General features: G+C 39.8%; 1 protein-coding gene across 3 annotated transcripts in view; it reads left to right on the top strand.

Moving 5' to 3' along the window:
• The first annotated feature begins 794 nt into the window (after positions 1–794).
• LOC144687462 (uncharacterized) overlaps positions 795–27,543 on the top strand; it is a 32,634-nt gene continuing 5,885 nt past the window's right edge. The window contains exons 1-10 of one of the 3 annotated variants that reach the window (XM_078553642.1): positions 800–1,017; positions 3,104–3,362; positions 3,490–3,583; positions 15,849–16,491; positions 19,381–19,514; positions 20,680–20,736; positions 21,025–21,220; positions 23,439–23,530; positions 23,759–23,880; positions 26,233–26,332. In XM_078553642.1, coding sequence (XP_078409768.1) covers positions 3,223–3,362; positions 3,490–3,583; positions 15,849–16,491; positions 19,381–19,514; positions 20,680–20,736; positions 21,025–21,220; positions 23,439–23,530; positions 23,759–23,880; positions 26,233–26,332 — 1,578 coding nt within the window. In that variant the 5' untranslated portion in view covers positions 800–1,017; positions 3,104–3,222. Of the gene's footprint in view, positions 1,018–3,103; positions 3,363–3,489; positions 3,584–15,509; positions 15,763–15,848; positions 16,492–19,380; positions 19,515–20,679; positions 20,737–21,024; positions 21,221–22,581; positions 22,684–23,438; positions 23,531–23,758; positions 23,881–26,232; positions 26,333–27,543 lie in introns of those variants that run through there. The other 2 variants (XM_078553645.1, XM_078553644.1) reach the window with 2 other exon arrangements.

Below are 27,543 nucleotides of genomic sequence, written 5' to 3'. Positions count from 1 at the left end.
ATAGACATTTACCACAGATGTTGTTGCCATTAATTGCAGTGGCATCAAGGAGCTCCCACACGCTGCAGCCATGACACATCATCCAGCCTGCCATCTTTATTTTGTTAATGAACCTTAGTTGCCATTGACCTGTACCTGAAGGAATGAGTGACCTGTGGGTTGAACCAGTCGTAGTTGACCTATGCGATGAACGACTGGTGGGATGTGACCAATGCAATGAGTGAAGAGCGACCAATGGGGTGGATGACCAGTGGGATAACTGACTGGTGAGATGGGTGACCAATGTACTGAGTGGCCATTGGGATGGGTGACCAATGCACTGAGTGACCAATTGGATGGGGTGACCATGTTGAGCTGAATGACTGGTGTGATAAATGACCAATGTATTGGGATGGGTGAAATGAGTGACCAGTGTGATCAATGACCCACTGGCCATTTTGAGTGACCAATGAGATGGATGAGATGAATCAAAAACAAAAATAACTGGAAAAACTCAGGTCTGAAGTTCTGATGAAGAGTCATACGGACTCGAAACGTTAACTGTATTCCTCTCCGCGGATGCTGTCAGACCCGCTGAGTTTTTCCAGCTATTTTTGTTTTTGTTTCAGATTTCCAGCAACCACAGTACTTTGCTGTTATCTGGATGAGATGAATGACTGGTGCGATCAATGACGCACTGACCAATCGGATCAGTGCGAGCTGTTTTCCACACTTACACCTTCCAGCCAGTGAAAAGCCTCTTTTCAAATTGGAAACACGTCATCAGCGCGCGAGAAACCAACCGCCGCTCCAGCCAGCCGGAAGTGGTGAAAAAAATCTCTTCCTTCAGCCAATGGGAGCGAAGAGCGGAAAATGAGGGCGGTCGTAGCGGCCGGTCTGAAAGGCGGAAGGCAGCGGGTGGCTAGCAGCTTGTCAGTGAGTTTGCGCAGGCGCCTGTTTCTGCCAGTAGTCTTGCTCTTGCGCAGGCGCCTTTTTCCGCCCGGCTGAAGCGTCCGGTGGTTGTTTGTTCTGCTTTTGGTAAGTGTGACCCTGTACCCATGGCTTAGATTGGCTGTTTTCTTCCACATATCTTTATGATCTTCTAGTAATGGTGGATTTGAAATTGCGTCTCGTTACAGACTAGAACTTAAGTCCAGCGCCTTAGACCGCATGCCTTTTGTGGTGGTGTAATTAACCGGGCAAAAGAGTGGGAGGTGTCCTGATGTGGGCCTGGACTTGGCCCCTCGTTGATTGACAGCTCCTGCATTGCCTCCTCAGGGCTGTCTCATTGCAGCTCTTCCATCCAGGCCTGGTTACAAACTGGTGAACCACAGCTACAACTTGTGTATTATGTAGCGCCTTTATTTTAAATTATGTAGTCAAACCTCCCCAAGTGCTTTATCATTGTTAAATGGACAATTTCATTAAGTCAATTAGCAGAGGCTTGTTCTAAGTGACTTAAAGGAGGACGAAGAAGTTTATGGAGGGAATTCCAGAGTTTGAAGCTGAAGCCCTGGTTGCCACTAGCGCAGTGATGAAAGTCAGGATGTGGAAGATTTCAGAAGTGAAAAGGTCTCTAAGGGCCTTTGGGAGGTTATAGAGAAGAGAGGTTATAGAGAAGAGACTTTTTTTCTGCATTCCTGAATATTTTCTCATTCATTTATTTGAATATCTGAAAGTATTAGAATAAGTTAATTTCAAAAGCTGTTACAAACCAATCAATTTTAAAATAAATTGTGATGCCTCAAATGTTCATAAATTTCTCAATTATATTGTGCAGCTGTAACTATTAATTTGTAGTCACATGTATGCAAGACTTTCCACAAGTGTGAATGACCAGTTAATCTGCTCTTGATTGAGGAAAGCCTATATTAGCTAGGGTGCCGGAGAGCCCTGCTCTTTAATGGAGCAAGCAGATTAGGCCTTAAATGGGTTTACTGCACAATGTCTGAAAAATGACCTTTTTATTTGTATTGCTTGTGACAGTGTGCTGTTTTGTGAATTTTGAAATAAATATTACATCAATATACAATGCCATTTGGCCAAATTAATCTATGCTGGTGCTTGTACTGACCGTCAGTCATTCAGCATTTTTTTTTAATGTACTTGTCTAGCTTGCTTCTGGAAGTATCTAAGCTATTTGTGTCTCTTTCTGTTATACTGAGTTTCCACTCAGTAAAGAATTTTTAAAAATTTTCCTATTGGATGTACTAATAACTGCTTTAATTATTGTCTCTGATTTTGAATTCTCCTATAAGTGGGAAATGTTCTCTCTACATATATCCTCTTACTCCTTCATAATTATAAAGACCTCTATTATGTCACTTCCTAGTGTACAACCTTTTAATAGTAGTAATATCTCAGGTCAGTACCATCTCTAAAATCAAAGAAAAACATCTTGATTTGTGCAGTAATTGCTTAGAACTCAGAAATGAGTGGTATAATCTCAAGGCAGCGTATTAACTAAATTTAATAAATAATCATTTTAATCCCTAATTAAAAATCTGACTAGTATTTTAAAAAATTTAGAATTTGTAGGTTTTAAATGGGATTCCTTGCCATTGTATCTCATCCAAGTTTTCTTTTAATTGCCTCAGCAAGCAAATTGCATTAGAATTTCAATTTAGAAATGTGTAGCAAATTTCTTTGAAATATGCTAGATTTTTTTTACTTGAAGCAGAAGGGAAGTTTAATGGCAGTACTTCAGATAGTTTCATTTTTATATGGAAAACCATAGTAATATAATGTTAGTGTAACAGGAAATGGAAATTACAGTAGTTTTTTTTCAGGGTTTCTTACCTGGATTTCATTCTAATTTGAGTTTACTGGAAGCTGTCTGCCTCATATGCTACAACCTTGAAGTTTCCCAGAAGTTCTATGTTGGCTCTCTGGTTGGTCTGAAATCTTGGACCTTTGCTGGAGGTCCTTGCATGCAGCAGGGTGTTTTCTTGATGCTGGGTCCTGGAATAAACCAGCAGTCAAGGGCACTTGATTTCATGCTCTTAACTTTGGACAAGAATTTTGTATTGTATTTTTTTTTATCAAATGGTGAATGTCAATATATGGAGATTAAAACAAGTTTGCAGTCATACTCTAATCATTTTCATCTGTTATTTTAATGCAGATCCTGGGGATTGCATTGGGACCAGTTTTACTGTTAGCTACTTATTAGCACTCATTGTGTTCCAACTTGACTGGATTGCCTATTGGTTTTTAACACTCCGTTAAAATAAGCAAAACGACATGGATCAGACTTTGGATGGACTGGAAGAAAATGAATCTTGCGAGGAGGCAAAGTACCTCAGCCCTGATCCCCTGAACAAAGGATATTTATTTGAGATGGATTCCAGTGAGTCAGAATTTGAAATTCCTGAGACGCCCAGGTACAGAAGTTGGGGCTTTAAAGTACTACATTTTCAACCGTCACTGCAGAATGCAGCATCTATACATTTTTGCACCATGAATTTCTCACTTCCCACTCTTTTTTAAAATGTTTTTTTTTGTTTTAAGCCCTGTTTTTGCCAAGAAGAACAGTAAACCATATCAAGTGGAGACTACATTCCAGGATAGGAGAATTACTAATGAAGGGAGAAAGCCCAGATCTGTGAGTTGGCCTTTTATCTTGTACCATCAAACTTAAATCTGCTTCCCTCCTTAAGTTAACATCAGGACAAGTAGTTTGATCCTTCAGACTGGTGCTCGCAATGCAATTTAGCCAATGCTGAGTCTTGTGTGCTTCATTCCAACAAGTTTGGGGGGGATATTGGGAGAGATGCAGGAACAGGTCACTTGCCTATATAAACATTGAAAAGGAGGATGGGAAGACAGTAATTTCATTGTTGAATAAAAGCACATTCTGGAAACTGTGAACTCATGTAATATGAACAGACCATTTGGGCTAATGCTCAAGGTACATTAGATATTAACTGCCTATGATGGCACTTAATTGCACCTTGACACTCTCTGTCAGAACCAACTTTCACTGGCCAGCAGAGTAACATGCCTGTTAAATTTTAGGGAGTTTGGCAGGATGGGAATAGTTTGAATCTAATTTGAGGCTCCTACACTTTGTTTCCAGGCTGCAGGTGGTAGATGGTTGCAATGAGCACCTATTATATCTGTCACTAATTGACCTTGAGACTGAATGGGAATGTGTTGGAGCAGCTAGCTCCCAACCTGTGAAGAAACAAGTGGTATAGCCCTGTTTTTGTTTCCAATGAAACAATGTTTCATATTTAAAAGGGATTGGAAAGTCAGGTAAACTATTTGTATGTGCATATGGTCTTAAAATAGAAGTCCCAAAGCTCTTGAAAGACATAAGAATTGACTGTCGAGCCAAATAGGATAGAGGAGAAGGGTGAAAAAAGCTTCTCAAAGTAGGCTTTTACAAAGTTGGGGCAGGTAGGGAGGGAATTGAAGCCAGAATCATAAGGGGCTTGGGAGCTATCTGCAATGGTGGATTGTAAAGGAAGGGCAGAGGCATGGGAAGTCAGTTTGGGGAACCGACTTCTAGGGAAGGGTATTCTAAGCTTTGAGTAAGTTTTTTTTTGGGGTGGATGGAGATGACACCATAAAGTTAATTCTCATCCTGGTGTTTAAATTCCTTCAAATTGTGGAGGGATCAATGTACATTAGCAAGGATGGGTGAGTAGGACTTGGTTCAGATCAGGATAAGAACACTAGTGTTTTAGATGTTCTGTGGTGTTGGTTATGCATCCCCCTGAGTCTGTCCCTCTCTATGCAGGGTGAATTACAGAAGTTTGGTTAGAGCATCAGATTAGTGGAATACAGAGGCAACAAAAGGATCAATGAGTACTCCATCAGCACATTGGGTATGATAGAGGTAGGCAATACATATGATGCAGAAGATATGGGATGGGAAGCTTGGTTTGGATAGTCTGAATACTGGGGTATTCTAGTTCCACCTGAGATGGTGGCTAGGTAGGGTTGCTAAAGTTTTTGGCAGAGGCTGATGTCTTTGGTATTAATTTTAAACTGAAGGAAATCCTTGGTAAGAAACAGGTCTGCAACAAATTGGCAGCTGGCTGTCAGCACTATGTTGGAGAAACTTAACAGTATAAGAGCTGGAAGGGAAGCCACTTCTGGAGACCAGTCTCGCATGACTGGATGGTTAATACTACAACTAAACAAGGGCCATTGAGCTGAATAATGGAGAAGGGTGGAGGTTGGCTATGTCAAAGCTCCAGAGATGGAGCAGGTTGGTCATGAATGTTGCAGCAGTTGGACTGTCGTTTGGGACTTCAATTAGGACTGTTTATTGGGCTGTGGCAGGTAAGGAAATGTGATTGCAGAAGTTCAATGGAAATTGCTGGAAAGGTATTAATTAGGAAGATGACAACATGTCCAAGGACTATAGAAAAAAGGAAAGTTGGGGTGGTCATTTACAAAGGTGGGCAACTGGTGAGTTTGGGGAGTAATGACAGATGAAGACTTGAGCAGCTGCAGTTTTACATCTAGTGTTGGCAGTTTGGCTTGGAGGGCAGTTGGAGCTGAATGGATGGTCTCTGTTGGTGACAGACGTCCATGAGCTCATTACACTTGTTAGAGGATGGATGGAGCAGGAGGGGTTAAGGAGGCTGTTTTTCTTTTTTTTAAAAAAGAACTGGTAGTTGTTTGTCCAGAATGTTCATAAGTGGATGGTTTTAGAATAGTCTAGTAGAATTTGAGGTGCTAGATCTTGTGACGGATCACTAATCCAGCTACTGGCTCTGCTCAACTCTGCACCTTACATTTAAAGGAGCAAAATTGAGGACAATATCAGTGAAATCACTATCGCAATCCTAAGAAATAGAATTAGGCAGTATTGCTCAAGGCTGCTCTGCCATTCAGTAAGATCATTGCAAAATGCTTACGCTGACTCCATTTCTGCCTTATCCCCATATGTCTTGAATATACTTGTGAATTTTCCACAGCCTTTTTAGGATGGAGAATTCTAAATATTCTCAACTATTTGAAGAAATTTCTCCCCTGTCCTAAATAGCTGATCCTTGCACTGTGCTTATGGCCCTTAGTTCTAGATTCTCTAGCCAGAGGAAACATCCTCTTAGCATTGACCCCTCAAGCCCAATAAGATTAAATACATTTAAATTTTTTTTCTATCTAGAATATTGGCCCACTCTGCAATTTATCTTCATACAACCACCCTTTCATTCAGGAATCAAGTACCTTCATTACACCCCATCTAAGGCAATTGTATCCTCCTTTGGTAAAGAGACCAAGACTGTACCCCAGTGTTCCAGGTGTTGTTTCGCCAAAGTCTTATTTAATTTTAGGAAAAGTTCCTTACTCTTGTACTCTAAAAGTGAATATTGCTTGTTGTTTCTGCATGCTAACATTGTGATTTGTATACATGGACCCAGAAATCCTTCTGGACCCCAACACTCACTTTCTTAAAAATGATTCTGCATTTCCATTCTTGCCATATTTTGCACTTCCCCCACATACTCCAGTTGCCAGTTTCTGTCCAATTACTTAACTGGTTCCACATCCCCATGTAACTTTTGTGCACCTTGTAGCTTGCTTTCTGCCATAGCTGTTTTAATTTTGATATATTACCAATCCCCTTGATTAAGTAATTAACATACACTGTAAATGGCTGGGGCCAAGCTCTGATCCTTGTGGCATTCTACTAGTTAAACCCTACAACCGACTTCATTTCTACTGATTTCTGTCCACTGAATCATTTATCCATGTTAATATGTTGCCCTAATCTTGTGTTACGACCTCTTTACCTTTATCAATACCTTCTGAAAATCCAAATATGGTAACTGGTTCCCTTTATTTATGCTGCAAGTAAGGAAAACATTAGAAAGATTTTATAAAATCTTATTGACTCTACCTAATCATACTGTTTTTGATCCCCCTCCCCCACTTCCCAGTGCCTTTTTTAATACATCCTTAATAGACTATATCATTATTTCCAATTGCTTGTATTAAGCCAGCTGGCCTTTCTTCCTTTGTCTCTCAAACAGTAGGGTTGTCTTTATTACCTTCCAATCCATTGGAACTGTTCTAGAGCTTTGGTTTTGATCTGTCAGAGTTCAATGTCTCCCCATTGTCTGCAGCCATCTCTTAAAATCCTAGGATGTGGGCCATCGGGTCCAGGGATTTTGTCAGCTTTTAGTCCTGTTTGAGTACAACGCATTTGCTAATTAAAGTTTCTCAACCTTTTTGACCCTTGGTTCCCACAATATCCAGTATGATTGTCTTAACAGTAGAAGATACTGTTTAATATCGCTGCCACTTTATTGCTGATTATAATTTCTCTGCCTCGAAGGGACCCATGTTTGCTTTTACTAATCTCTTTACATTCTCAAAAGCTCTTAATATTTTTACATTGCTAGTTTACTTATTCTGTTTTCTCCCTCAAACAATTTCTTGGTCATCCTTGGGTTTTTAAAACCCTTCAATCCTTGGATTTACTGCTTCTTTGATAACAAAAGCTTCTTGTAATTTGACCTTGACTTCTCTGGTCAGCCATGATGGTACTATTTTATTGAATTGTAGGTTATTTCTTTAAATGTTTGCTATTGCTCATCTACCATATCTTTACACCTATTTATTCATGTATCCACAAATGGCTTTCTTTAAGTTTAAGATCTAGCTTTGGACATCATTCAAACTTAAATTTCTCATCCCTGATATGAATTTTGCCATTGGCATTTTGGAAATCCATCATTTTAAATGTGTTCTGACTTTTAGGGCTGGTACAGGACTTAATCTCAACTGAGAGCAGGAACTGACTGCAGAGTTGATTAGAAAAGCAAGTGCAGAAGAGACCGAGCAACTCCTCCAATCATATTTGGCCTTTCCATGCTTGTTGCTCCAGCCCTTCCAATCACAAGTTTTCTCCCTCCTGCTTCTGCTACTCCCTTTAGAGACCAGAATCTGATTGGAGGAGCATTAAGGTGGGAGACAGGGACCCTGTGATTGGAGTAGTTATTCTTGCTGGTCCCAAGGCTGCCATGCAGCTGCACAGCAGGGGTCAATGCCTGGTACCAGCTCTCCTGCCCACTGTAAGCATTCATCCTGGTGTAGAGAACCACCAAGTACTTGGAGTTGGCCCTCCTTTTTAATGTTGAAGCAACTTTGCAGTGTGCAGAGCAACTGTGCTTTGGAGCACCTGTCTTGTGGCTCCATTTTTTTTGTTTCTGTACTCAAGCCTGGCCAGCCCCAGCTTGCTGTGAGCCTGTAGCACACAGAACTACAAGTTCATGGGCTTCAAGTAACATCCACCTTTGTCACATCTGAGAAGCTTTCTCTATAACCCAAAGAACTTCTTTCATTAATATTGCCTGTGCCCTGTCCATTGCATTGCTGGTCAGTGATTCCCTTGTGTGGATTTGCTTCATAGAATCATTCTAGAGGAAATTGCAGTCCTTAATTGCAATGCAGCATGCTTTGCCTTTTAGTTCTAAAGGAACCTCCTATTTGTGTATGCTTATTTGTTAATGCAAGGTTGCTAACATCTATTTAGTCAGATTTTCATCTTGCATCTTTATGGAATGCTAGGATATAATCTTGTCAAAAAGATGTTTTTAGATGAGGAAAAACCTAATTTGCCACTTGCTAATGCTGGTTGGATGTTATTCTGGCAAACCATGCTATTTGATACGCAAATCTGCATTCATAAAATTATCTGAAATCATTTGAGGGCATGATCTAACTAAAGAGTGGTTACTGCACATAACAGGAGTATTGTGATTGCATAGTATCTTCACAGTAGTTGTCTCTATCTCTTTACCTTTTCCTCCTTTTCTTCCCCTCCCTGCACTTTTACAATTTCTGAATATGGATTCCACTTCTCCAGTAAATGAGGTTATACTTGAATAGCTGTTTGCACTGAGACTTCAACTATAAATACCTAAACTTCCATTGATTTTGAACTTTGAGTCTAAGATAACTGGAATTTTTGTGAGGTGCTAGCAACTGCTGATCTCAGTACTTTGACAATTCCACCCATTTGATGTAGTGTAAAATTATTTGCATTTGCCACAGGTAAGTGCTTTAATTTTCCAACTCCTCTTGCTGTAGAGACTTTGCTGCTTGCTTTATGTGTAGATGATTCCTTGTCACAAAATTCAGACCTTTTTGCTTTGGCCACTCTGATCCCTGTCATATGGTAAGGATCTTCTGGGGAAGTGAGATCATAAGGTCTTAGCAGATCTGAAATAGCCTGTTCTCCAGTTGGCTTTTCAGCATTGTTCGAGAAAACACTCAATGCTTCAATTAGTGGAAAAGCTTTCTGCTTTTCTAGTCACAGTATTTATGTGGCTGTAAATTCTCTAACTTCATTAGAAGAAATGAAAGGTGGCATGGTTGACTGAAGGAAGAGCTCAAAGCAGAATTAAAGTAATGGATTTTGTCTGGTAGTAAATTTGCTGTAAATATCAGTACATCTGGCTAATTTGATGTGATATGGAACAGTTTTCGTGTGGAGGTGAGTTGTTGTGGTTTAGGAGTTAGTTGAAAATCTGGCTGCTCAAAATTTACAAATCATTTGAGGCACCTAATTTGTTGTTGAAGGGGCTTTAAGATTGAATCTTTGGTGCTATGGGGAAAAAAGATTGGAAGATGAATTACTGATGAAAGACATTGAGATTTGACTCCTCCATCCAGAAAGACCCAATGCTCCTCCATCCCACTTTTTTTCCCTACCCATTATGACATCCCACTTGAATTAATCTAAGTTTTTTCTTGCCTCTTCTAACCTGCACATTGAACTTTTTGATAACTTTGTGCAAGGGACTAGATAATCAGGCCTAAACTTCCCATCACTGCTTTGAGACTGTGGCTTTTATCCTACTTATTACATTGGATGACCTGCTTCTGAACTGTAAATTCTGGCCAACTAAGGCATGCCATTGTGAGTGCTCCAACTAGGCCTTTGCCCACCCTTCACCTAATTATATAAGCATTGTTATGACCAGCCCCCAGGTGAGGTTCCCCCAATTTATGATCCTGGATGAGGTACCCTAAATTGTTATGCTTCAGGTTGAGGAGGGATGAACTGGCTCCCTTTCTTTATTCAACCCCCTCAGTTGCTTGTAACAAGGTTAATTTAAAAAGGATTCCTTCCCTTGTGGTTACCTTTTCCTAGCCCAAATGTATTTATGTTTTAAAAGGAGCTAATTTAACCAGGCTGCCTTGAGTTAGAGTTTGTTGGTTACTAAACATGAAATAATAAAGCAACACAGATGCACAAATTGGAAATAAAGTTTAAAAATAGATGAATCAGTCCTTTGGCTCGTCCATGAAGAGTAAGTGGTGAAACATTGGGGCGATTCTGGTAGCGCTGACTTTGGCATTTGAGCAGTTGGTTGGAGATTCTTGGTTCTGCAGATTAGCTGAAAGGAGTTGTCCTGTTTCCTTTTTGACTCTGGCTTTGCTGACCTGTGACTTCCAGCAATCAGGTTTTTTTAAACTGCAAGTGCAGGGATGTCCAGCTGGTGGTCTTCAGCTGTGACCTTCACCCCACCCACCCACACACCCAGTGCAGAACTAGGGTTGCAGTTGGCTTTTTTAAACTCCTATCCCTGTGTATTCCTGGAAGGGGGAAAAAAACAAACATGTCTTTTGCCCAGGTCTGTCTTCCTTTCAACTCCGTTTACAGTCTGGGATATAACTCAACAGGTGGTTTTGGCTGAAATGGTAATCATTTTCCATTATCTCTGCAACCACAGGCGATTGCATTGTATCTTTTCCTTTGAAGTGCCTCTGTCTGAAGCGGGATGTATCACACCTTTTAGATGCTACATTCCATTCTCTGAACTAGTTGGTTGAGTCTGCTTAGGAATTTTCCAGCAAGTGGTTACCTTGCAAGCAAAAGCTGGCTGAGACTCCTTTTTTTGAAAAAAAAAGGTCTGTCTTAAAAGTTCAATAGATCCATAAGTAATTCAGGGACAGGATCCATGGTCATGACAGTGTAAGCACAAGGGAACCGAATAGAGGCTTATCTAGTTACTCAAATGCAATTATACGATTTGCTCCAACTATTCTTCCACATACTCTAAAGCAATTTTCTTCTGAGTTCCTCATTTGATTTCTCAGCACTTGCCTTGCATTGATAGCCTCTTTTTGCTGTTGCCCAATACACAAACTGAAGTCACCCCTCTGCCTTCAAGGAAAGAGCCTGCTCACCTTTCCTGATCAGTTTAATCTCAGTTCTGGTATCATCCTTAAACTTATTTACTTTTGCACCTTTTTTTACTGGCTTCTGTAGTATGCAGCTCTGGTTGTCACTCACTCCCAAGTTTAACTGAGGTTTGATATAAATTTGGCATAACTTCACTTCTATCCAACAAATGATATTCATATAGCACCTTTTAGGTTATTCCTGGATGTTTGACGGGAGCATTATAAAACAAATTTGACAGCATAGAGATATTAAGACATGACTAAAAGCTTGGTGAGGGAAGTAAGTTTTAAGGGGGTGGGGGGGGTGGAAGAGCAGATGTTTAGGGAGGTAATTTGAGATCTTGTCTTTAGCTGCCAAGGCCATAACCACCAGGGAGGCACAAGAGGCCAAATTAGAGGAGCATGTGTACCTCAGGTTGTGGGGCTGAAGGGGATTACTGATGGAGAGGGCTGTTGCCATAGAGGGATTTGGAAATGAGATTGAGAATTTCAGAATCAAGGTGCCTCAAGTGGGAGCCAATGTAGGATTACAAGCAGGGTTCATGGGTAAATAGCCTTGATGTGAGTTAAGACATGGGCAACAGAGTTTTGGATGACCTGGTTTAGAGTAGCACATATCATGTCAGATAACATGATTGCAAACTATGGTTCAGCCTCCCTTCTAAGGGAGAAGGAAGGAGTTGTTGGCTAGGGATCAGTTTGGAGCAGGGACCAAAGACAATGGGTTCAGCCTTCCCAATATTTAGTTCAAGGAAATTTCTGTTTAAACAGTACTCTGACAATTTAGAAAGTGGAGTGCTCAAAAGAGGTGCTTGAGAGCTGGATATTGTCAGTATATATGTGGAAATGAACTCTTTTATATGCTGCCACTCAGACCTCTTAAAATGACAAGAGGAGACTGAGGAACATACTTGAACAACCAGAGTTAACTGTGAAGAAGGAAGAGAAGCCATTGCAGGTGATCCTTTGGCTATGATTAGATAATGGAACCAGTCAATTGTAGTTCCATCTAACTGGACAGTGGTGGAGGGGCAATAGAGGAGGATGGAATGGTTAGGCATGTCGAGACTGAAGACAAGTAGAGAAGGAAGGATAGTTAGTTTTATCTTTCATCACAGTTGCATAGAATACCATTTGTGACTGGCAGCACTATTTCTGTACCCTCTAGAAATAGACCCGAGTGCTTGATTTGCTTTTATGACGCATGTTACAATTGCTTTTTTTGTGTACTTCTCATCAGAAGACCTGAAATGTTAACTGCTTCTCTCTCCACAGCTGCTGCCAGACTTGCTGAGTATTTCCAGCATTTAATTTTGTTTCCAGGCTTGTGGTACTGGCAGTATTTTGCTTTTGTATTGGTGTATGATTTATACACTTGCGCTCAAGATCTCTTTTGGATTTAGATTCTTATTTACTAAGCTTACCTTACGCTTTCGGTAAGAAAAATGCCTCAGTTGTATTTGCCATTGTCTATTTTACAAAGTTTATTGGTGTAAGCTTGTAATTTGTTTTGCTCAGTGACTATCCCTACAATTTGGTGTATACAGATTAAGAAATTATTGATTCCAAAGTCTAAATCATATTAATTGTGCACTGATCCTTGTAGGGCCCCAGTTTCTACCTGTCAGGGCTTCTCAAACTGGGGATTATAACACAAGATTCTAAGGTTGAGTCCCGCAGCAGTGATGGCTGGTGGTGTCAGAATATTGTCGGGGCCTATATTATCCAATGCCTCCAGATGTTTCTTTTATCTCATAGAATAAATTGAATTGGCTGAGGACTGGCATCTGTGTTGCTGGGGACCTCGGGAGGAAGCTGAGATTGATTACCCGCTCGGCACTTCTGGCTGAAGATTCTTGCAAATGCTTTAGCCTTATCTTTTGTTTTGATGTGCTGGGCTGACGATGGGGATATTTGTGGGGCGGCCTCCTCCAGTGAGTTGCTTAATTGTCCACCACCATTCATGACTGACTATGGCAGGATTGCAGAGCTTAGATTTGATTTGTTGGTTGTGGGATCGCTTGGCTCTGTCTATCACCTGCTTATGCTGTTTGGCACACAAGTGGTCCTGTGTAGCTTCAAGTTGCCTCATTTTTAGGTATGCCTGGTGCTGCTCCTGGCATGCTGTCCTGCATGCTTCATTGAACCAGGGTTGATCCCTGGCTTGGTGGTAATGGCAGTGTGGGAGATATTCCAGGCTGAGGTTACAGATTGTAGTTGAATGTTATTTCTGCTTTTGGCCCACATCACCTCATGGACGCCCAGTCTTGAGTTGTCGGATCTGTTTTGAGATCTATCCCATTTAGCACGGCTACACAACATGGGAGGGTATCCTCAATGTGAAGACTGGAAAATGTTTCTACAAGGTGGTTACTCCTACCAATACTGTTATGGACAGATGCATCAGTGATGGGTAGGTTGGTGAGGATGAGGTCAGGTATGTTTTTCCTTGTTGGTTCTCTCACCACTTGCCACAGACCCAGTCTAGCAGCCATGTCCTTTAGGACTCAGTCTGTGGCGGTGCTACCAAGCCACTCATGGTGATGGACAGCAAAGTCCCCCATCCAGAATACATTCTGTGCCCTTGCCACCCTCAGCGCTTCCTCCAAGTGGTGTTTAACAGGAGTGTTTGTGATGCCAGCCTGGATGACAAAAGGTGGGAAGTGACGTTCTGCAAAGATCAGGGCTGAGACCACTTCAACTTTTTATATAAACTATTTGGATTTGATTCGAATTCAAAATATCAATTACCACATTTGAGGACAACATTGAATTAAGTGTAGTTAATGGAGAGCTGGAACATAGCAGAGGACAGTGAAAATTGCCCAATGGGTGTCTAATTAGTAAACTTCATGTAGGTAAATGTGGTGTATATTTTGGTAGGAAAAATGTGTCACATACCCATTTGGAAAATGTCTAACTGGAGTAGTGGAGCAAAAGAATCTGTAGTTGCAGATACAAAGTTGCTTAACTTGGACAATAAAATGCAAACAAAGGGGTTGTTTCAAGTGAGAGAGAATGAAAGCCAAGATTTGTATCAAATCTTGGTTAGACCACACGGACTATGCACAAGTCTGGTCTCCATCGGGTACAGAGATATTGGCAAAGGTGAAAAAATTGTTTACTAGAATGTTACAAGTACTGAGGTTATAACTATCAAGGACTGAACAGGCTGGGGCTGTTTTTTATTGGGGGGGGTGGGGGGAGAGAAAAAAGACAAAGTTGATTTGACGGGGATCTTTAAGATCTAGGTTTTCTAGACAAATGATGCCTCTTAGCAGGGGAGGTCTGAACCAGGTGTTATGAATCCAATAGGGATTTCAGGAGCAATGTCTTTACCTAGTTTAGTATGTGGACCTTGCAACCACAAGGAATAACTGTGGCAAATAGCACAGATGCATTTAAGGGATGCTGGACATGCATGGGAGAAAGGATTAAAGGATATGTTAATAGGGTTAAATGAAGGCTGGGAGAAGTCTGATGCATAAGCAATAGCGTGACCAGTTGGCCAAATGGCTAGCTCTGCACTGCAAGTGCAGTGCAGTTTTTCAAATTGTCATAGCATGAGAGTCAGATAATTGTGGGTTCAAGCTTCACTCTGCTTGATTGCACAATCCAGGCTTACAGGCAAAGCTATTCTGAGGGTGTTATATTTTGGCTGAGATATTAAACCAAACTTCATTTCTTCTCTCTCTCTCTCTCTCTCTCTCTCTCTCTCTCTCTCTCTCTCTCTCTCTCTCTCTCTCTCTCTCCCCCCCCCCCCCCCCCCCCCCCCCCCTCCTATCTCTCAACTATCATCTCTTTAAACCTGGTCACTTTGTTTTATTGTTGTTTGCAGGGCATTATTCTGACAAATTGCCATCTGTTCATGAACAGCAACTACAATGCAAAGTGCTTTAACTTGGAAGAATTCTAGGCATACATGGAGGTGTTAAATCAATCTGAGCTTTTGACCTCCGGGTTGGTAGTATAATAGCTGGGCCAGTAATTTTTTTAAATTCCCTTTTTAATAGGATTAGTAATTGCAGCTCCCCTTGCCACTCTCTAAATGATACTCAATACCTGGATGAACTTGTATTTTGGAACTGATTTCAAGTAGTACTTAAATATTCTCCCCTCTCTAATGAAGCTGAAGTCACCTGGTGCTCAACACCAGCCTTGGATTCATTCAAGGTAGTTAGATACCATGGTGGACAACTTTTCCTCATTTCATTGTGCCACCAGCTACCCCACCTACATGATTCAGCTGAATAGCCTAACTCCTCTACTCTTCATTATTGAATTAAATTCACCAGTTCTTGACTTCAGCACTAGATGGAGCTCCACTGCCATAGAAGGCAAAGGATGGTTAACAGGATTAGTGTTTCTCCTACGCCATACATGGGAGTGGTAGTGATGCTTCAAATTGCTTTGTCCTGTGTCAGATGTACAAAGGGATGAGAACAGAAGACTTGCATGCCTTGCTGGCTATTTTATGTTTGGATTGTCAGTGTAGCCTTTTTTTGAACTATGTATTGAGCATTAGTTTTGGGAAGGGTTTTGTAACTTGCTTAACTGAGGTTGTGGAAGAATTGGCTCTTTCAGCTTTGCAGTGTCACCCATTGTAACAGCTGAAAAGGAAATAAGGTTATTTGCCATATCTTCATGCAGAAACAGTGGTATTATCAATACTTTGCTATGTTTTTCACTTGAACTTTGGTGCTGTGTTTTAGGTTGCACAGACCAGTACCCTTCCACCAAAGAGGTGCCTTGTAATGACAAACAATACTGCAACTTGGACACCTGAAAAACGTGGCAAAAGGTTAGTTGTAGAAGACTGTGAAGCCTATCCTTCCTGCTTGAAGAGCCCTGTTTGTTTAAAACCAAAGCAAAATAAATCTTTCCCAAGTCCAAATTCAAAAAGAGCAAACACTACCAAAGCTGCTGCTACCAAAAAATACTTGCAATTAAAAAAATCTCGTACAGAATCAAAACTATTTTCCAAGTCAAGAGATTCCAGTGCCCCTCCTGTTAAAACAAACTGCTCTGTTGCCACACATTGTCATTCTCCTTCAACAGTCTCCAGCTCTCACTATTCTCCAACAATGAAAAGAGCAAAATCGAGTTCTGAAAGTTTGCCAGTTGCCAGCAGTTCAAATTCACGAAGTCCTTCAATATTCAAGGCCAGCAATGCATGTTTGAAGGAGAATGGAAGAATAGATTCAGCACCAACATCCTCTGCCTTTGAATTGTGCACAGGTGGTTTTGCAATCACCTCTGCTTTGAAATCTTCAGCATCTTCTCCAAACTCCACACTGGCTATTTTAGCAAATGGTGCAAGTGACTGGATTGACCTCCTGGACGATGATGAAACAGGTAGGTTCCTGTATTTATTTTTATATGGAAATTTGGGAAAGGTTTGCTTAATGCTGTAGCAGTTTCCCTGTTAACATAATTTTGAATTCTGAAAATAACTGCATTAATGGTAGTCCTAGTTAAATTTCTTTGGCATGAATTTAGTAGAATCACATGTACAGCAACAGAGCAGACCATTCAACCCATCAAATCTAAGTGTTTCTCCATGAGCCACTTGGTCTAATTCCACTCCTCACTTTTCATTTCCTCTAAGTAGTTGGTTAAATAGATAATTCCTTTAATTTATAGACTTTATTTTAAGATTGGAATTCTAACCACTTTTGTCTTTTTTTTAAAAACAAACTCAACTTCCTTAACCATAATTTTGTGATTACTGACCAGGGGAAAATAATCTGTTTGGAAATCTAATCTCAAGCATTTAGGTTTTTCAGTAGAACTGAAGTCACGTTAACTCAATTGCTATCCTTTTAATTATGCTACCCTCCAATAATGGCACTCTAGAATGCTTGAATATTACTGGAAACTGTTCAATGATCCTTAACTACCTTGTGGACCTCAAATGTGCATTTAATTGCAGACTTCTCGTCATTTTGAATTACTATATTGATTTCCAGCTGAGGGAATCCTGTTGTGGCCTATAAGCAATGAGATGGGGCAAATCTAAATGAGGTTCTGCAGATGGGGTATTAGAAACTGGGTTCTAAGCAAACAAACCATCTCTGGATTTCTGCCTGAGCCACGGACAAATTGGTACAGCATCAAGATTAGAGAATTAAACACTTGGCTGAGTTGTGTGAGATGGGGTTTTAATTCATGGGATCAGGGCACTAGTACTGGGAAGGGGGAACTGTTCTGTTGGGGTGAACTCCACTTTAAACTGAGCTAAAGACTTAAACTAAGGGTGGGGTGAGGGGTGGGGGCCAGGTGAAGGGAAATTTAGAAACCTAATGAGAAGTTGAGGCAACAGAGCAATGTAGTGAATTGGTTAAAGACCAGTGGAGTGGAACAGGAAGGGACAGTTTAGTGGTAATAGTACACCAAACAAAGGTCCATGCAAAGAAAAGTGGCTTATACCTTTTAAAAGTTCTTTATCCATCTGAATGTATAAAGCATTTGACAGTTGAATAGATTTAATCTGATCACCACTACAGAGTCATGGTTGCAAAATGCCCAAGGCTGGGAAATAAATATTCCAGTACCTTTCAAAGACAGATTGGGAAAGGAGGTGGAGAGCCCTGATGAGGCCAGTAGTAATGAAGAATCTTTGATCAAAAGATCAGGAGGTGGAATCTTTATAGATGGAGATTAGAAATGAGTCTGAAACATTGGGAGGAGTTTTATAGATCTCTAACAGTGGATCCACCTTTGAACAGATCATTGAGCAAGAAATAATTGGAACTTGTAACAAGGGCAATGTAATCAGGAATTTCACCTTCAACTAGACAAATCAAATGGGCAGAGGTAGTGTAGCAGATGAGTTTTAGAAGCTTTAGTGACAGCTTCCTAAATATGTTGAATGAATTAACTAGAAGCTGAAGCTGTATTAGATTTAGTATTGTATAATGAAGCAGGGTTAATTAATCTCCTAGTAAAAGGTCCTTGAAGGGGAAAGGTGATAATATTTAACTCCATTCCGTATTAAATTTGAATCCAAAATAATCTTATCTATGTGATTAGCTTCAAGTTTGAGGGGATAGCTGGCTAAATAAACTAAATGCATTGTAAGCAATCAGTAAAAAACATTTAAAGAAACAATTCAAAGGGGATAATAGTGAGGAATTTGAGATAATTGTTTACCAGCAGAGAAAAAGTAATACAGGAACTTTAAGTAGACAAACTCACTAGGACCTGAACAATAGAAGGCCCTTTGCCCCCTTACCATTCAGTTAGATCGTATCTGTACCTCAACACCATTTTTCTGACTTTGATCTGCACCCATTTGATACACTTGCTTAAACTATCTCCACTTTCAGTTGACCAGCTCCTGTGAAATTGTTGTTCTCCCTTCAATTTTCTCTGGCTCCAACTCTTCCTCTCTTCTCCATGATCACAGCACTACACAAAATACAATTGCAGCTCCATTCATGGTTACATGAAAGAGGTGCTGGCTGTGGGGTGGCCCTTTGGAACTATAGACTGACTCCACACTTGCATGTACATGGGAGTCAATTTGACCAGATAACAGTTGAGTCTTGATGGGGGAAAGGTATGCATGTAAGTTCAGGTCTGGCAAGTTGCATCATGTCATTGGCAGTTACTGGAGCCAAGTCGTAGGTAAGTTGATTTGCCTCCATTGCTGAACCTCCTATGGCTATGCTTATAATTGGGTCAGAGAAAATGGTATGCCATTTAGTCAGTGCTACCTACAGTCGAGTCATGATATTGCATAATTTAAATGAATTGGGACTTTGTAGACCTAACATCAGCTTGGGCTGCTTGAATACAGATACTCTATTTCCCTAAGTTTGCTTCAGGAAGGAGATTGACAGCAGTCTTGTTGGATTACTTCATGAGATGCTGTCAGCCTGTGGATTGGAGTCATGTGTAAGCTGGGCAGAGTAGCAGTAGATTCCCTTCCCTGAAGGTAGAGTTTGAACTCTGGACATCTAGCTTGTTCATCTGGTACATATAATGACTGTACCATAGTACCCAGAGATACCTTACCTTTTGAAAGGGTATATAATTGGGTGAATAAAATGATCAGATTGGGTAAGAGGGCACACACTACAGCACTGCATCCACAAAACATTTGATTTAATTTTGGTTCCTGAAGTTGTAGTTCAGTCCATTTTCAAATACCCCCTATCCTAGAGGGTTTTAATTGATACTATGCTAATGTTTCCATCTGTGCTGTTTTTTTAAAAAAATATATATATATATATTTATAAGCACCCTCAAGAGAACAATGGAAATGGGAGCCACCAATAATTGTGGTTGATGATGATGATGATGATGATTCAACTGATTCATTTGTTCGTTTTGCACAACTTGAAGAGGATGAGGCATTTGCCAGACAGCTTCAGGTACATGAATAACTATTCACTGGAACACAGCTCCTTAAATTGTTTTGATCTCTGTAAAGCATAATCTGTTGTATACTTGGTCTATCATGACTGTCTACCCAATGTTGCATTGTGCATGTCTGCGATTTGTTTGTTTGTTTGTTTGTTTGTTTATTTACAGATCAAGTTTGTCACAAACTGCTTAATTCATAATAGTAAAAGCAGAACACAGAATTCCCACCCATTTTGTAAATCTATCAAGGCTGCTGTTTTTTTAATCTCCTAGTTTTTTCAGGCCATACATCTTTGGCTGAGGATGGATGAATGACCTATATCGGTCTGTCTTCTGTCTTTCAAGGCTCCTTGTATTTTCATACAGAACTAGATATCAAATCTCTAGTGTTCCCAGAGCATCAACCCAAGATGGTTTTAGCAGAAAACTAAAATTGCAGGATGTAATCCCCAAACCATAGTAAACTTGGAAATCCATATAATATTCAGTCACAATAGACCAATGGTCCAATTCTCAAATAATACATTGTGGGAACTTTAGTAGTCCTTAATTTTAATATACTAGAAGCCAGTGTAGTTATAATTTGAAACAAACAAACTAATTATAAAAACATAGATTGCCTTTGTGATATCTTGCCTGTGCTGTTCTTGGAGCTATCCAGTTGGTCCCATTCTTATAGAAGTGCTTCATAATTTTGAATAGATATTTAAATTTTGATTTCTCATCTCCAAGGAGAACAAACCCAGCTTGTCTAGTCTCTCCAGATAATTGAAGTTCTTCACACCTAGTATCATTCTGGTAAATCTTCTCAGCAACCTCTCCCAGACTTTGACATACTTCCTGAAGTGAGATCTGGAATTCGACACTACTGGTTAGGCCTCTTTTTAATGTAATTTATAAAAGCTTAGCATAACTTTCTCTTTATACTGTTCCTGTTTTATGAAGCCAATGAAAAATATTTTAATAGGTTTGTCAACCCCTCCTGCCACCTTCAAAATTGTTACATTCAGTTTGTATTGTCCCTCATTCACACTCAAATACTTCTCATTTCTCTGCATAAATTTAATCTGCCATGCCTGTCCTGCTGAAGAAGTCTGCTGCATCCTCTATTGTTTTGTTCAATTTGCTCTCAGCATTTAGTAGTTTAACTGCAGAAATGTTGTGTTTTGGCAGGCACAGTTTGACATGGAAGCTCAGCATCAATCTGAAAATACAAGATCAGCCCCTGCAGTAAGTGAAGTGCCACCTATTATCTGTGTTCTAGGTTAGTTTAAATTGCATCCCACTCTGCCATCCTGCAAGCAATTAGTGTTGAATTCTAGCCTCCTAGTCATTCAGCACCAGAACCATAGTTACTGGCTGGCAAGCTGTCCTGCCCACAGCCGAGGTGACCACGATGGCTGTCATTCAGCATTGACCAACTGAAATCTTTAACTGAACTTACCGTGTGTAAAGGCAAGGGATGGTCTTTTATCTGTGAAACTGTAACAATTAATTGTTTATTTATATTCCCTGCAGGCAAGGGAAAACTCTTTCCACGAATTTTGTGGATTACCTGGATGTGGCGAGTATGGGACTTTATTAGCTTCTTCGGACATTGGGTATTGTGGGAAGCCCGGATGTAGTGCATATCAGTGCAGAAATGGCATGTTGAGTCCAGAAGTAATTGACCCTGTTCTTCATGGTCTGCAAAGATTTTTTGATGAAACAAATGGTAAGAATTGCTTTGTGTATTGATGGTTAAATGGATTTGAGCTTTTAAAAAATGGTAATAGAAATAATGGACCTCTAGCTTGATTTCCATAAATATTAAATAGGTGAAGAAATTGCACTAGTCATTCCTAGCTCTCTAGATTAAAGAATTATGCACTTGAGTTGGAAAATTCTCATTGGGAGGGAATCTACAAAGGTGGGGGGAGCTTGAGCATGTGGCAAGTATGACCTGATTAGTTAGCATAGATTTGTGGAGGGTGAGTAATATCTGACTAGTTGAATTGTTTTGAGGTGTCAATGCATGTCTGTATGGACTTCAGAAGACATTTGATCTTCAATAGAAAATTAGTAAAAATATAAGCATGTTGAATTGGAGGTAACTGTAGATCAGTAATCGTGAGGTAGGAACTGGAAAATGGGGATGAATGGAATGTACTCTGCTGTAACAAGTACTATTTCCCACTCAGTACTGTGACTTTGGCTTTTTCCCTGTGTATACTGATGGCTTTAAAAGAATGGGGACTTTGAAGGCAATTAGCAAACTTTGATATCAACAACTTTGCCTCCCAACAGCAAGGAATTACAGGACCTAAATTGATTTGAGTCAGCAAACCTGACTGTAGTTCAGTTAAGTGTAAGTAATTGAATTCAAAGTTTTGACTAGGAATAGTGGATAAGTAAAGGGGGTTGGGTGTCCACATAGACATCACAAAGCTAGTGCATGGTACAAAAAGGAAAATGGAGCAACCTTATCTTGACGGCTGGAATACTAAGGTGAGGAATTGGTCTTCATTTATAAAGATCCTTAGTCAGACTCCAACTGGAGTAATGCATTTTGGGCACTGCACCTTAGGAAGGAATCAGCATTGGTCTTGGAAACAGGTACAGCATGGATTCACTGAGTATTAAATCTTAAATGGGCATTATAAAGACGACTAGTTGCACAATCATGGCTTGTGTTACTTTGTTTAGAAGATTGAGGGGAATCTAAGATGTTTAAACCGATCTAGTATACCTGTTTCCTTTGGAATACATATCAGGGCACCGTCTTATCATTTAGACCATTTAAGTGAACCAGGAAGCACTGTCATACAGTTGTGAAGAGAGCACTGTTTCTCTTCTCCTCAACCCTCCAAGGCTGTGGTTCCTGTGTCAATTGAAATTAATGACAGATTAATATTTGTTTAAGGGTCAAATACCAGTAAATTGAGTTGTACAAATCAACTATGATCAAAATGAATAGTGAACCAGTTCAGGGGCTGAATGCCTTATTGGCTCTATGGAACTAAAATTTATTGAAATGGAGCACTGAGCGTTATTTGTTTCACAAGCAATTTGTGTTTAACAAATCACTTGATGCAGCAAGATCTGAAGAACTCCAGGCTACTGTTCAGGTTAACATCACCATCCCAGCAAAGTAGACAGGGCTCCACTTTGATGGGAAATTCTTTGTAGAGCTCATCAGAATCTTCAAACCTTTGTAGGACCATTTAACTTGGCAAAGACTAGAGAGTCTCAGTTGCTTAACCAGTAACCTAACCTTTACTTTGAAAGTCCCTCTTTAATCTAACGATGCTAGGCAGTTGAATGAGCAGCAATGGGGCTTTAGTAAAATGTTAACAGTTGGACCATTATCTAGTGACTCCATCCTGTTTTCTAACCAGACACTGAACACTTCTCTTGAGGTACTTGTGGTAAACTACTTCATACAAACTGTCTCATCCCATAAAAGGTGAAGTTCAGCTTATGAGTCACTCGCCTAGGGTGACTATTTCTGTTTGTATCTAGCTGTTAATTTTTTTCAGGGGTTTGTTGCCATTGATCAACATAGGAAACAGACAATCTATTTCCTGACATTAGTCCTACGATTACTGTTCTCTAGTTTGAACCATTCTGTTCTATTCTCTAGTTTAGCTTGGTGATATTCTATTTTTGACATCCATAAAATCTTGCATTTCCAATTTGCATTTTAAGTCTGTTCAGGCTCTCTCATAAATAACATTACTGGTCTTAGTCACTTGGTGACCAGCACCAGACAATATTCAAAGTGTAGTTTGACCAGAGCATTGTACGTCCTGAACCTCTAGTAAAGCCTGCTTGCTTCTGTTTTGGCCATGTTACCTAAAATTTTTAGCTTGTCTGTTTTGAGCTGCAGAATTACCATTCATTATCCTTCGAAATCCAAGCAGCTAAACCTTTTAATTGTTTACAATCTTTAGTTAGAAGAAGAAGAAGAGCCAGGAGATGCAGCCGGCACCAGACTACTTCATTATATTTGGATGAAAGTGCAAATGATGGTAATGACTATGAGGTGAGTAGATGCATTTTTCTCATTGCTCAATTGGTGAAATGTTGGGGGATTTGATACTGGTGTTGCTAATTTCTCATAAAGAAACTTTTAATAGAGAACACAAACTTTTAATAGAGACTACATAGAGGGCATCCAGCATGGTTGAATGTTTTTGTAAACCTGTGAATTTTTTTGTCCAGTTTGAACAGCTGCCCTTTAAAAATGGCCACTTTTTTTTTTAAAATCCAGGAGCTCTTGGCTTTTGAAGAAAGACAGGGTTCAGCTGTTGCACAGAGGAAACTCAGCAATGTTGAAATTAACTGTTTACCTACCAAGTTATTTGATCCAGAACATGCTGCAGAAAAGACACAGTAAGTAAAATCTGTTTTGTTGCCCTAACATTTGAGTTATACTGGCATTTAAAATCAGAATTTTGGAACAAACTAGATAGCAACTTTTGCCATTTGGGTGGCACATCACTGACTTACACAGCCAAGTTTCTGACCTACTGAAGATCTACCCCTGAAATAGTGTTGATACATTCTACTGGGCCCCAAGTCACTTACCCACCTCATAAACTTGGGCAAGTCACCTACTTGGTAGGTGTGCCTCAACCAAGAAAGAAGCAGCAGTATAAGATAAGCTGATTGCATCCAAAAAAAAATGCTTTCAAGATTTTCTCTAAGGTAATTCAATGTTCTTATGCATCATTAAAACCAAATTGAGGCTCGGACATCTTCATATGATAAACATCAAAAATGCTTTTATATGTATATTTTCAGTTTGACCTAAATTGGCTTTCTCCCCTTGTCAGGCTCTGGGTTCAAGCCTTGTTTCAATACTTTCAGAATCGAAGTTGGAGCACAATCCATTGATTCCATCATAACCTATGCTCATACTAGCTCTGCAACTGAAGCTGAATGTTTGCCTTTTTCCCTCCTTTCAAATATTTAACTTTTTAAATTGCTACTTGTATCAATAGGGCACTTTATAGTGAAGTATTCCGTGTTCTTTGGAGGGCAGGGGTGTGGCAAGTCTCTAATTTTCTGCTTGTTCTTCTGATGATCCTGAGTTTGTGCGTCCTTTATTTCCACCACTTGGCAAACTGGTAACTTTTCCCTTTCCCTCAATCATGTTTCTAATACTCTATTTATGGTGGGGTGCCCAGATTATTAGTCCAACACTGGTCAACTGTGGCATGATAAATGTCAGGGTTTTTGATGCTAGGTTATACAGAGGTAATGAATGAATGTGCTGTCATGTCCAGCTACATAAAGAAATCTATTGATTCCAGTAATTCATGAACTGGTACAGTACTGGAGAAATTGCTATGAAAGCTGCCAGGTTACAAAAATTCCATGGTTTACAAATTTACATGTGATTCTGGTTTTGTATTGAATGCCTGAATCATAATTTTTTTCCTCAAGGGAGTCGATCATGGCCAACTAGGGTGGAGCATTAAATGCATCCTTGCTAGTATTGCACAGCTATGGAGCGATTTTATATAATCAATTCACTTTTTACTGTACCTATATATATAATTAGTTATGAATTGTCAAATTAGCACAGCAGTCCTTCAAATCCATTGTCCCTCATTAGCCTATGCCTTATTGATCATTTCATTGTTTATGGATCCTTGGGTTTCTGCCATAACTGAGGTAAAACTGATCTTGTGGTTTATGCTTTTGTAGCCTTTTTGAGTTCTTTGGGAAATTCTAGTGAAGATCTTTGAAAATATAGTTGGTATTACCATTGTCTTCCTGAACATCTTGGTGTAAGATGCTTAGTATTGGGACTATACTGCTCCCATTTTTAAAAAAATTCCTTTGAATATCTATCTCACACTTTAAGCATATAAATAAGCAAATTTAATGTTTTCTTGTTTCCCTTTGACCACCGCCAATTATTTTTCAAACTTGGTCTCAACATTTTTATTCTGCTTTGCTCCTGTTAGTACTGTTTTCCTGCTTGTTTTAACAACACTTTTCTAATTCCTTCCAATCCAAACCCTAACCTTTTTGATGTCCTTTTCACTTCTGGTGAAATGTGTTTAACCTGTATCTTAATTGCCCAGATATCTCCTGTTAATTCTTTGATCGGTCATTTTCCCAGCCTGTGCATATGCTTTCAGTGGGATGCTGTCCTTCAAATGAGATGATGAAATTGGGCCTTATTTCCCTGTTCCGGTGACTCAAGTGAATGTCAAGGATCACATTGGTGTAGTGGCAGCACTTGGTCAAAAGATTGACATACTGCTCCACTCCCCTACACTTTAACATAATCTAGGCTCCCACTTGGTGTCCGGAAATCACATCCAAATGGCATCTGACCTTGTAGAACTCTGTACAATCTGGCCTTGTTAAATGGATGTAAAAGATTGCATGGTAGTCTTTGAAGAAAAGCAAGTTCTGTCCTTGACAACATAATCCATAGGTTTTTAGGTGATGTTCATCTTGTACCATTTGGGATCTTGCTCAGTACAAATTGGCTGCGTTACAACAGTGAACACTTCCAAATCCTAACTCTTAACTTGTATAGACACTGCACAATGGAAGCTTCTGAGTTCCTGCATGTTGCAAAATTTTACTGGCCATTCATCTAATTTGTGATTTTCTGTTGGTTAGGTGGTTGTTGCTTTTGCCTGCGTAAATGTGAAGAGTTACAAAATGCAATGTGCATTAGTAAAACATGCATCACACTATTCTAATCTCTAATCTCATTAGGTGTCACATCTGCTTCAATGACTATGCACCAAGAGAAAAGTTGAGGATCTTGCCATGTCTTCATGACTATCACAGCCAGTGTATTGACCGCTGGTTAAAGGTATGTATAGCAAAGAAATGTTGCATGTTTTGTTCGAGTGCTTTAACTTTCAGAAGTTTCAGCACCATTCAGAATGGTTCTGATGGCTGGGTCGAGACTCGATCCATTGGGACCAAGCACAAAATAGTGACTGGGAAAAATAAACGAACTATAAAATAAATGTGAAGTCTACAGGATAATTTATTTGCAAAATATTTTTTTTTCTCACATTGGTAGTTGCAGATATAAAACTACTGTTGGCTACTGCTAAAAAAAACTTTTCAGGTTTTCATAAAATCAATGGGGGGAATAATTGGACACAACCTGAGTAATCTTAAATTGGTTTATTTAGAACTTAATTGAAAATGTATGTATTTTAAGAACTCATCATTTACCAGGTTGTTAAACACTCCCTTTATAGGATACTGTCAGGCTGTCAAAGCCTAGGTGACTCTTTAAATGCATTAAATTTTAAAGTTTAATTTGTGGCTGCTGCAGTAACTTGCCTATCATTGATGGGTAATAAATATTCATTATACTTGGAATAGTTGCAATTTCATTAATGGGAGGAGGTGGCGTAGTGGCATTGTCACTGAACTAGTAACCCAGATCACCAGGGTAATGAACTAGGGACCTGTGTTTGAATTCCACCATGGCAGATGGTGGAATTTGAATTCAATAAAAGTCTAATGACCATGATCCATTATTGATCTGTCATTTAAAAACCCATCTGGTTTACTTTTTTTTTTAAAAAAAAAGAAATTCCTTTAGGGAAGGAAATCTGCTGTCCTTACCCGGTCTGGCTTACATGTGACTCCAGACCCACAGCAATGTGGTTGACTTTCTTAACTGCCCTCTGAATTGGCCTAGCAAGCCACTTGATTATATCAAAAGCTGCTGAAAGTCCATAAGGAATTAAACCAGCCAGACACCTGGCATTGGCTTAGACACTGGAAACTACAATGGCAAACTTGGCCATTGACCCTGCAAAGCTCTCCTTAGTAACATCTGGGGGCTTGTGCCAAAATTGGGGGAGCTGTCTCTGTTGGCCAAGCAGCAGCCTGACGGTCATACACTCAGAATTATACAGTACATATAATGTCCCAGACACCACCACCACCACCACCATCCCTGGTGGTGAAAAGGTGGCAGCACAGTGTTATACAGTTGGGAGAGAGTCCTCAACATTGACTCCAGACCCAATGAAGTCTCATGGCATCAGGCCAAACATG

This window comes from Cetorhinus maximus, chromosome 12 (assembly GCF_964194155.1).
Source record: "Cetorhinus maximus chromosome 12, sCetMax3.hap1.1, whole genome shotgun sequence".
Classification (NCBI taxonomy): domain Eukaryota; kingdom Metazoa; phylum Chordata; class Chondrichthyes; order Lamniformes; family Cetorhinidae; genus Cetorhinus; species Cetorhinus maximus.
The sequence above is the reverse complement of the archived record's forward strand: the minus strand, read 5'-3'. Positions and strand labels throughout refer to the sequence as shown.